This window comes from Acanthaster planci, linkage group LG06, assembly GCF_054643075.1.
Source record: "Acanthaster planci isolate LZ-2023a linkage group LG06, COTS_SCS, whole genome shotgun sequence".
NCBI classification, from domain to species: Eukaryota; Metazoa; Echinodermata; class Asteroidea; order Valvatida; family Acanthasteridae; genus Acanthaster; species Acanthaster planci.
This window is the reverse complement of record NC_141782.1, coordinates 5,310,398-5,322,739: the sequence shown is the minus strand read 5'-3', so window position 1 is coordinate 5,322,739 and position 12,342 is coordinate 5,310,398. Positions and strand designations below refer to the sequence as shown.

General features: G+C 40.0%; 1 protein-coding gene across 6 annotated transcripts in view; it reads right to left on the bottom strand.

Moving 5' to 3' along the window:
• Positions 1 to 591: 591 nt before the first annotated feature.
• LOC110989242 (uncharacterized) overlaps positions 592 to 12,342 on the bottom strand; it is a 515,163-nt gene continuing 503,412 nt past the window's right edge. For 5 of the 6 annotated variants that reach the window (XM_087138534.1, XM_087138530.1, XM_087138532.1 and 2 more), the window contains one exon: positions 592 to 2,569. In XM_087138534.1, coding sequence (XP_086994660.1) covers positions 2,487 to 2,569 — 83 coding nt within the window. In that variant the 3' untranslated portion in view covers positions 592 to 2,486. The remainder of the gene's footprint in view (positions 2,570 to 12,342) is intronic. The other variant, XM_087138531.1, reaches the window with a different exon arrangement.

Genomic DNA, 12,342 nt, shown 5'->3' with positions numbered 1-12,342 from the left:
CCAAGGATTCCTAGCTTCATTGGTATCTTCATCCAATGTTCCACGGAACACTAGTTCTTGTCCATTCTACCAGGGTTCCGCAGACCCAGAGAGATGAGCACGATGGACGTCATGACCCCATCAACTTCTCCCTCTACCATGTTGCTGCGTGGGAAGGAACCAGCAAGCAACTGCAGAGCCGCCAGCTCTAGGAATGGACGCTAATGAACTGTTCCTTGGATGAACTGTCTAATCTGAGGTGACTGTTTTGTTATTTATGGCCAAATGTTAGGGACAACCTTTCTTTTTGCAGGGGAGAGTGTAGAGGATAGAGAAATTAGGCACCCCCCAAAAATTGAAATGGACCAGTCCTAAAGTTACTTAGTGGCCCTACCCCTGGACTTATGGTAGAACCCAAAGGACAGGATGTTTGCTCTGTTGACTGTGCTGGTCACTTAAGGCAGACGATTGCTTAAGTGAACACCACAATCAGCAAGTGTCCTTTTCTGCCCTTTGTCCACAGTCAAAGATATTGATTCCAGTTTTATCTACTGACACCCCCCCACGGGGGTACTACAAATAGTCCAACAAAACACACACAGAAAGACCGTCTTTGCTACAGAACCTTCTAACATTTTAATTCTCACAGAAAAATGGTCACTGGGTGCAGTCGAATGGCTCCTTTGTTAAAAGTCTATTAGAGGCAAATAGATTACCACAAAAGTTTGGTTTATCACATGCTTATGCACCATCTTGGACCTTGCACCGTCACAGCCCAAAGTTGGCCAGATACAGGATTGTAAATTTTGAGAGTCTCTGCTTTTTTATCCTTGAGAAAATGACACCAGATTTGACCTGATAAAAATAGTAATATTATGCTTAAATGTGTACGGATGAATTCTTGTTAAAACTAAGCAGTTTTTCTGGTCTACTCTATTCGTTTAAAAAATATTATATGCATTTAAACAACAAAACACAGCCTTTCATAGACCAGTGGGGTTCCTCTTTTGTTCTTTTAACACGGCTTTTCCCTGTTCCTATTGTATTCTGTTTCCCCACAAGGAACTTTGTACAAGAACATAAACATACAGCCAAACCAAACAGAGCAAGGCCAAAGTTTTGAAATCTTGTGACAGGATTTTTGACATTTTTTAAAAACATATTCTTTTGCATTTTTCACCTTTTATTGTATTAAGTAATGTTTCATTCATTAGATTGACTCTGTACATGCACAAGCAACAGGTGGAGAGACTCTTCTAAGCATTAACTCATGAATAATCAACTAGGTAACCACAGGCCACTTCCTGTGGAACTTTCTTTTGGTCCATTTGGCTCATCTCGCCACATCATTTTTCTAATAGTCCTCAGCCCATATGTAAAAAGTTTCTTTGAGGATCTTTGGCTACTGTAAGGCTCCCCCCAAAAGTCTACGGTTTCCGGTCAGCACGCATGTCACCGTAGACCTGTGCATCAACAAATAAAAAAAAATTTATTTGGTATACAATGATGTCCACAAGCTGCCAAGCTTGCTTAATTGATTAAAATCTTGCTACTGCATAATTTTAATGTGTTTTTGATGGGGTATGGTATAGTAATAAATATATACTGTAAAGGAGTCCCTGTAGTTCCCCACACATTTAGTTGGGCACACTCTTTTTCAGATGACGTCGTCTCTGTGTTATGGAAACCAAGGTGGTCTTATGTCCTCTGTACATGTACAAGCTGCAAATGCTTTTAAACAGTAAAAAGTTCAGGGGCCAGTCTATTTTAGTGTTGGTAGTAGCTGACATTTAATATGTATGCATGCAGTCATGATTTACATCGCGAGTTATATGTACATCATTTCCAGAAAAAAGGTCAGGGTACCAAAAAAAAAAACCAAAACATGTCGCCGACCACTTTTGGAGCCAGCTCCTGACCATAAGCCGGAGACTGTTGGGTGGGGGCCTAACCAACCCTGTTATATAAATTATACATTCTGAGTGCATAAATACATAAACTGTAGCCACTGGAAAAGAACATTTTGCAGTCACACTCTTATGTCTACTATGAAGCAATCTATCGACTGACCTACTGACCTGATTTGTGTATTGGTGCACATTCGTTTGTGTCAGCATTTGCACCCCAATGTGAGTGCTGCACCTTTTTAATGCATATGCTATTAATACATTTACAGCTAAATTGAAGCATGTAGCATTTGCACATCAAAGTGCAGTATGTGGTTGTGATATAACATTGAAATTAAATCAGAAATAATTAAAAAATCAAATATCCTACAAAGAGTTGAACAATGAGTTATTGACCATTATAGAAATGACAAACATATCGACAATATCTAAGGTGACTGGGCACAAAGCCAATAACATCAACGTTACAAATCTGTCTGCTATCCCAACTTTAGGAGTCAAGTGGCCCTGAAGAGAAGGGATTGGATAACAGTTGGTAAGTACTCATCTCCACAATAAATTGTTTTAACATTAACATTCAGACCTACTTTTAAAACATCGTTAATAACTGAACAGTTTCTTGAGAACTGTTTGGTCTTTCTCTTGAAGTTGACGTATGGCCGTGACAAGAAGTGATGGTCCATCTAGTAGTGAAAACAATAAAAACACAAACATTTCAACATGCGATCCTTTTTACTTACATATTAACTGAATACATTTTTAAGTGCTATATTTAACAAAATTAGCTGCTTCATTTCATAAAATAATTTTGAGCTGAAATCCTTGTTCTGGGTCAATCTATAACTGCCATACACACCACAGCACCAAGGAATCCCATACACATCTACCCACAAACACTCTTATGTGGGGACACGTGCATGCTGCACTCATTTTTGCAACTATTTTGTGGGGACTGGAAATGCCATGGGGGCAAACTGTCCCCAGAACTCGGTCCAGAATTTCCTCACAGAAATTTCCCCTTTAACCCCAAGGAGGCCTACTTCTGCCCCCCCCAAAAAAAACAACATTCCCAGTGCCCCCTTAAAAAATGGATGCATGGATACTGTGGCGATGCGACAGAAACCTCTCATGGCAGACCAGTAGACTGGCCTGATCGAAGATGGAATTGACCTGGCCTGACCCAACAAATATATTAACCTTGCGCAAGGTTGAGTGGCTACCCTGACACAAGGGGGGATATCAGCTAACAAACAACGGACTAAGCCTAGGAGCAGTTCGTTTGGTGGAAAAGTACCACCACTTAGGAAAGACATATCAATACTAGTATCAGAGCAGGAAATACAGGGAAACCTTATTAAACCTCACAGTGACACAGGATTTCCAAGGACAGTATCAAGTAATTGATTTATTACAATATAAATCAACGAGGCATATCAACAGAAAGTTTATTTATACAATACACCTCACAAGGCAATTCAATACACCTCACGTGGTAAACCTAATCACATGGCAACTCTTACATAAGCCAGACTATTGCCAATGATACACACTACTAACAAGCAGTGATAATCTATGTGGAGAGTTAATCAAACAAGGGATAATAACCCTCACTACCCAGGGTCGATTCATCCAAGGGATAATAACCCTTACAGGAACCGGGGCACTCCCAGTAACTCTCAAGGCAAGCCAGTTCAATGATACCTGGATCGCAACCCAGCCGTCACCCCATCAACGGAGTTCACAGATGGCAAGCAATCCATAACGAATCACTGTACCACTAGCTCTCAGCCAAGGGCTAACACCTTACACTCTAGACAGTTTCAAATCTAACCAAGACCCAATAAACAGTTTACTACTACATGTACTGCTCCACCTACCAGTCGATACAACGCAGTGCTCTTCATCAAGCCCAGAAGATCAAAACGACATCCAGGACTATGAAATGGTACCTTGAACAGGACTATGCCCAGATCCATGTGACAAAATTTTCATGACATCAATTCCCCATACTGTTAATATCACAAGATATCATTACATGCTGAATGGTGACTGCAATCTGTTTATGTGATGTAAGAGCAGTGGCAACATTGTGGGGCCAATTTTAATTGAAGGAATGCCAGCTTCTTGGATGTCCAAGCAATCAGTATGCTTGGTGACTTGACATCTAAAAGATGTCCTCTATCACAACAGATGGGAAGCTGCAACTACATGTACACAAGTGTCTACATGTACTTCTCAGCATACCTAGCAGATGACACCTACCTGAAGGCTTATATCTTAAAATGGTTGATATGGGTAGTTACTGTAATGGAAGCCACAGGATTTATCTTGTGCCTTCTTAAAAACAGTTATTCACCTTGAAGGCTTTTTTGCATGTGTAGACACTCACCAATCACCTATTGAGGAACTTTCCATAAAGTAACCACATGAGGAATAAGAATAAGAATGGAACATCATTTGTTTGTTAAAAAATGATAAGCTGCCTGGTCTACACATCAATTAAATCTTGAGCTTTGTAAGTTAAATTGTCTACAGCACCGTGATGTGCCACACAGCATGATGATGGGGAGTTGAACATCATAGTTCAATTTATTACTGTAGGGATCTGGGAATTCCCCATTAATTTAGCGAATTGTGTGACCTTTGAACCTTGTGCACGTCTTCAAGGCGTGATTGGCCCACGTGGGTGCACAGAATGTACAGTACAAGTATTTTCTGTAAGTCTTGCCTGTCGGCCGGAAGTGGCCTACAATGTGATACTTTTTGGCGGCACTGAAGTTGGGGAGTTTCCAAGTTTTTTTCGGGAAAGCGGGATGTGCTGTGTGAGACGACTGGGTGGATGGCCGTTGTGATGGCTCGGCCGGGAATCACATAGATTAGCACCGGTTTAATTGTCCAAGCAGTTGTGATTATAAAAGAAATCCAGTCCGCTTGAACACCCAAGTCTTTCAGTGTCTGCTGAACTTTCTTTTTGCCTGCCTGGCCTCCAATTCCCCCTTCAGTGGCGGACGGACCGCCGCCCCCGAGCGATCGTTCTGAACACTTGGTTTGGTTTGTCAATTTGTTATTAATGTCTTGCTTGGGCAACTTCCAACCACGCCATCCCACAATTCACATTCCATCTGTGACATTTTGGGGGCTCGTCCGGGAATTTCATTAAATTCCCCCCATTTAAAAGGGAATTAAGATGGTTGGTTCGGAAAGGGGCACAGCTTGATATTGATAGCAATTTTTGATACATTTTGATCTTCATGTATGGGGTTTGTATAGCTATTCTATTTGTCATCCAGCTCTCGGTAGTTCATCCTGTCATTGCAAATAAAATGGAGTTTCAAAAATATTTAGAAATGGGCAAGGAACTACACTTAGAAGATAAGGAACTCATAGAGTTTGCTAGAGCTAGACAGGCAGAGGCTAAGGAAGAAAGACGGCTGATTAGGGAAGAAAATCAAGAACAACGTGAACATGAGAAAGAAATGAACACTATAGAGCTAAGTATAGCTCAGGAAAAGGCCAAGTTAGGGTTGTCAAGTGAAAGTTTCTTGGAAGCTAGTATGAAAACCCAGGCCAAAAGCCGAATTCCCAAAATGCCACCCTTCAATGAGAAAAGTGATGATATGGATTCGTACTTGGGTAGATTAGAAAGATATGCGACAAGTATGAAATGGTCACGTGATGAATGGGCATTACCTTTAAGCATACTCCTGACAGGAAAAGCAACTGAGGTTTATACACGTTTACCTGATGATCTAGCAAATGACTATGATGAACTAAAACGAGCACTGCTGTTGAGATATGAATTCACTGAGGACGGCTTCAAGACAAAGTTTAGACAGTGCAGACCAGAGACTAACGAATCCTATACACAGTTTGCGGAACGTATTAAACGATATTTGTTAAGGTGGATTGAATTAAGTTGTACAAATAAAACATTTGATGGACTTCTTGATCTTTTTATGCGAGAACAGATAATTAATGGCTGTAGTAGAGAACTAAGATTGTTCCTAAAAGAACGAAAACCTGGTACATTGGCTGAAATGACAAAGATGGCTGACAGATATCACGAGGCACACAAACCTCCTTTATCTAGGTTCAGTGATCGACAAATAAGGAAAGATGGTCAAAGCAAGTCATTTGAAAGAGGTGTAAAAGGACAGGAAGATGAACGTTCAGTTGGTGAACTAAAGTCTCCTGATGATAGAACATGTTTTAAATGTGGTAAGAAAGGACACATAGCAATATTCTGCAAGAGTAAAGCTAGGTATCAGCCACAGACCAACAAAACCGCAGGTTTAAAAGAATGGAAACCAGAGACACCTCGTAGGGTTGAAGTTGACAAGAAAAATCAAACCCTAGCTGCCTGTGTGGAGTTAAATGCAGTTAGATACAAGTACAGTAGACCCCCCAGGTACTTATGTGAGATTGGAATCAGGAGATGAACTCCCAGTTGTTAACGCTGTAAGCAGGTTAGCATCAAGTGATGAGAATATGCCAGTGAAACATGGTAAAATTGGTGATCACATAGTACCAGTGTTGAGAGATACTGGATGTAGTACAGTAGTAGTGAAACGTACTCTAGTTGGGGATAATAAATACACAGGTAGAACTCAAAGATGTGTTCTGTTAGATGGAACCGTGAGAAATGTACCAGTAGCCAAAGTGTCGTTAGACACGCCATATTATGTGGGAGAAGTTGAAGCTATGGTGATGGAGAATCCATTGTATGGTATTATAATTGGTAATGTAAATGGAGCTAAGGGTCCAAACGATCCAGTCGTTGACTGGTCTCCTAAATCAGATGAGACAGTAAGTAAGTCAGTATCACAGGCGAGTGCAGTAGAGACTCGTGGCTCAAAAGCTAAGTTGGCAAAACCACTAACTCCATTGAAAGTAAGTGAGGTGACACATATATCCGAATCTAGGGCAGATTTGATTAAGGCCCAGAAAGAAGATACTACTTTGACCAAATTGTTCGAGTTGGCTAATAAAGGTGAAAGGTCCGTAAATGGTAAAGGAATGGAGACTGGATACGTTGTCAGAAATAATCTCTTGTTTAGAGAATATCAGTCACCATAAGTGCAACATGGTAAAGTTTTTAAACAACTTGTTGTACCAAGAGTTTATCGCGAGAAGGTTTTGAAGTTGGCACACGATTCACCATTGGCAGGACATCTTAAAGTTAAAAAGACCACTGATAGAATATTAGCCAACTTCTTCTGGCCAGCGGTACAAGCTGATGTTAGACGGTATTGCCAGTCATGCGACATATGCCAAAGAACTGTGAGTAAGGGCAGAGTCACCAAAGTTCCTTTAGGTGAAATGCCTTTAATTGATACTCCATTCAAAAGAGTAGCTGTGGACATAGTAGGTCCCATACAACCAATCACTGAGCGAGGAAATACGTATATCTTAACTTTGGTAGATTATGCCACTCGTTACCCAGAGGCCATTGCACTTCGTAGTATAGAAACAGAGCGAGTAGCAGAAGCACTCTTGGAGATATTTTGTAGAGTCGGGGTTCCAGATGAGATACTGACCGATCGAGGATCACAATTTACCTCATGTGTAATGAAAGAAGTAGGAAGGTTGTTGTCTATTAAGCAATTGGTAACCTCCCCATATCACCCAATTTGTAATGGGCTAGTAGAACGATTCAATGGTACACTCAAGATTATGCTCAAACGTATGTGTTCAGAAAAACCAAATGACTGGGATCGCTATTTACCAGCAGTGTTATTTGCATACAGGGAAGCGCCACAAGAGAGTTTGGGTTTTTCACCCTTTGAGTTATTATATGGTAGAACTGTAAGAGGTCCTTTAATGATCTTAAAAGAACTGTGGTCAAGTGAAATTGAAGATGAAGAAGTGAAGTCCACTTATGAATATGTAGTAGATCTAAAAGAAAGATTGGAAGAGACATGTAAACTTGCACATGACGAGCTCAGTTGCTGCTCAAAAAGATACAAGAAATACTATGACACAAAATCGAAAGATCGCAAGTTCAAAGTGGGTGAAAAGGTGTTAATCTTGCGTCCATCCAGTACTAGTAAATTATTACTCCAGTGGCAAGGACCATTCGATGTAACGGCATGTGTGAGAAGTAATGACTATCTAGTAAGAGTTAAAGGAAAGGACAAGATATATCATGCAAATCTCCTCAAGAAGTATGTGGAAAGGCAAAGTTCAGAGAATGTAATCGCAGGTGACGGGAAAAACAGTTCCTATGCAAAACAGTTGTGTGCGAACATTGTGATGGAGGATGATGATCAAGAAGATTGTGTTGGAGTAAATTTACCTCCTCTAAAACAGACAGAAAAGTGTGAGGATGTTCAAGTAAATGAAAGGGCTCCTTGCAAGACAAAAACAAGATGTTGAGGAACTTGTAAGTTAGTTCTCCGACATTATGACAGATATGCCTGGTCGCACACATTTAATGGAACATAATGTGAAACTAACAACGGATTCCCAACGCAAATTACATCTTTTGAAACATTTAGTGGTACACGCTGGTACATCAGACTTGGATCCGCCAGCTGACCCTGGCTAAGTTGTCAAGTGTATGAGACGTCTGCAGTAGTCAGCAGGAAGTCATGCATTGAAGTCCCACCTGAGTGAAATTGTGACTTTTTTTTGCATTTGAAGAGATAAAGTAATTTTATTAAGAACATTTTGTAAGTGGTCTTGGTTTCACTGCATAGTAAACAATATTTCTAGTCTAAGTGGAATAAAATGTACATGTACACCGACACTTTACCAGGTTAAACTCACAAGTACATGTAGACACTTTAAATGAAGTGAAATTAAATCAGTATTAATAAATTGTTTACTTACCAATTGTTGACTGCAGTTATGTAGGATATTTGCCTCGGGTGTTCAAAATGTCATATCCCACATCACAGCAGTCAACAACTGCTTTGTCACACCTCTGTCTTATGGAATTTATCCAAAGAAACAAGCTCTGAATTTCAGGAAGTTCAGACAAAGATACTGTCAAACTGTATATTTAGCATTATCTTTATGTAGTGGTCCGGCCCCCTGGCTGATCGCTCGGGGGCGGCGGTCCGTCCGCCACTGAAGGGGGAATTGGAGGCCAGGCAGGCAAAAAAGAAAGTTCAGGAGACACTGAAAGACTTGGGTGTTCAAGCGGACTGGATTTCTTTTATAATCACAACTGGACAATTAAACCGGTGCTAATCTATGTGATTCCCGGCTGAGCCATCATGACGTCCATCCACCCAGTCGTCTCCCACAGCCCCCCCGCTCTCCCAAAAAAACCTTGGAAACTCGCCCAACTTCAGTGCCACCAAAAAGTATCACATTGTAGGCCACTTCCGGCCGACAGGCAAGACTTACAGAAAATACTTGTACTGTACATTCTGTGCACCCACGTGGGCCAATCACGCCCTGAAGACGTGCACAAGGTTCAAAGGTCACACAATTCGCTAAATTAAATGGGGAATTCCCAGATCCCTACATTTAGGCAAAGTTGAATTCTCAATTCTGATTGGTCCATCCATGGCAACAAACAGTGTGATTAAACCGTATTGCATGGTTTCATGTCAAACCCCACATAATGTGCTGTTCTAACTTCAACGTATTGCGCTATTTTTACACTAAAAGCAAATGCACATCTGCATGATTGTAAATTCAAATGTGGCATGTTTGCCCGTGCTGATCATCACATGTTTAAATGCACATACAATTCTAAACAATTTCCAATAGTGTCAAGCTCTGTTGTTATTCTTATTGTTGAAATAAGCTAAAACACAAGTAACTCCCGTGCTCCCTAGATAAAATTGAAGACTTGTGGTACATCAGTGTTACTGTTTTTGCTGTGCGCCATACATTGTATTTTATTTTTATTTTTATTTTTTATTTATTCTGGTTTATGGAACTTTCCCGTCGCAGCCTGAGGACTGAATTGAGGGCAAGTTTACAATCAGGGTATTAAAAAAGGGAAGTAAAAACGTTAATAAGTAAAAAGGAGGAAAAGTTATTAAAAATCACATAGAATTAAGAAATTAAATACAAAAAGCTTAAGTAAAAACAAACAGATTAATACATTCACAGTTACGAACAGAAAACAAAAAACTTGCAAATTCAGAGAAACAAAAATTCCAACAATCAAAGTTGAAACCGGAGTTTTAAAAAACTATCAACAAGTCGCATTCAATAATTTTACAAAAATGGGATGGCACTGTTTTTGTACCTGTTTGTACAAAATCTAGGGATGGACAAAGAGGTTATTTGACCTTATCGGGGGAGGAAACTGCAATGTTTCTTGAAACAAAGGAGATTTGTACCAAATTTTAAATACAGCTGCTCACGTCTTTTTTCAAGATAAGGAAGTTGCAATGTGTCGCACATGGAGTCGTATGAAGTTCTACTAATAATATCAACCGAAAAGATTATGCAGAATGCTCTTCTTGGAAACTTCTCGAGCAGCTCTTTTTGATCCCTAGTCAACCCAGAATGCCAAACTGGACATGCATATTCAAGAGTGGGTCAAACATATTGCTTGTAAACAGTCACAAGATCTTCAGTAGGTAAACCACACTGTTTGAGTTGATGTAAAAAATACAATCTGCGATTAAAAGCATTGCACATAGTAATCACTTGAGTATCCCATCGGAAATTACTTTGAATGTGGATGCCAAGTATTTTCACACAGATCACCTGATCCAAAAGTGAGGCACCAATTTTAACGCATTCCTTTGAAAACAGACAGTCATCGCATGACATTTATCAGGATTCAGCTTCATGTTGTTATTGAAAGCCATTGATTTATCTGATTAAGTTCATGCTGGATCGACTTGGTTTGACTAACTTCACTGAAAGTCTTACACAGTTTTAAGTCATCAATGTATTTGTAGTGAGTAACTTCAGGTGAGGTGGACCCGGCATGGTTAATCATAACCAAAAATGCAACGGGACCCAGTTTAGTTTACTGGGGAATGCCTGCTTGGATTGGCCTCTATTCAGAGATCTCATTTTGGTAACACACTGCCTGAGTTCAATTTGTCAAGAAGCTATATATCCAAGGAATTAAGGATCTACGAACTCCTGAATTAATAAATTTGGGAACAACAATGTTATGATCCAATGACTGATTTAATACGACGATTTAATACTAAGGCTGTGTCCGCATCACTTGGCTGTGGCCTGAAATTACACATGAGTCTATGGTAGTGGCCACAGCCAGTTCCCATAGAGTGTAATTTCAAGCCATAGCCAAGTAATTCGGACGAGGCCCGTATATATCTTTTTGTTTAATGTAAAGCGTGCATACGTCCCTTTACTTTCTTTACTGTGCGTCACAAGGCCAAAGTGTACAGGACACAAACACATTACATTATTCTGTGTTCCACTTGCACTCATGTGATTACTAATATAATAGATGTAAATGATATTGTCTGCTGATGCACTGTTTCCTGACTTTCTTTAATTGCATAAATTTTAAGTAGTGCAAATAGCAGTGAGTACAAGTTCACATGTCATTTAGTCTGGTTAGCGGTCCCTGCATTACCTCGTATGCTGCACCGACAGGAACGAGTCTGTTATACAAGCTTGACCATAGTTCAAATTCCTTTATAACCTATGCACAAAACGTATCATGGGTACCATGCCAAACTGACTAATAAGCCAAACTGTTGCACTCAAACTTCCCCTAGCTCTTTTGTCTCAAGTGCGTGTGCATGCACATGCTATTGGCAGAATGAGATGTCTCACAGTGAGTCTGATATGCGGGTATATCTCCCTGTGATGTGATCATTCTGTACCAATGAACAGACAGTATCCAAGACAGAGAGGGATGACAAATAAAACTCACACACTGAATCCAAACAGCTGATTTAAATCAAAACAAGTGGCTGAAACAAAAATCCTGCCAACCCATGTGTATGAAATTTGTGCATTCATACTTCTTATTTATACTCCTACAGTACATTTAACTGAGGGGCTCAAAGAAGGGGGTTTGTAATTTAAAATGTGAAAACCTGGAAGACTTACCAATCAGTAGAAAAAAAATTGTCTTTGTTTGTTGATTTAAATCAGTTATTTAAAAATTATTTGATTTAAATCACGATTTCAATCAGTGATTTATTCAAAGTAACTCAAATCATCCAAAACCTGGAACAGGAGATGGGCTATAGGACATTTTTTTTAAAATACCATAATGAAGTCCCAAAACTGTCCATCACTAGAGAATTTCCATGTGCAGAGACAGACCTGCTCATCAAGCCATTCGGTGGCCAGGTATTGGGACATACATGTATATTACCCAACACGTAGAGGGAGATGCCCTATTGTGAATCCAGGCAAATGGTGCAATTAGAGAACCACTGTTCGCTACCACACTTCCAGACAGACCTTGGCAAAGACTTGCCTGTGACCTAGCAGAAGTCAATAGTAGACATTATTTAGTAGTAGTGAACCACTAACTCCAGATGAATTGAAG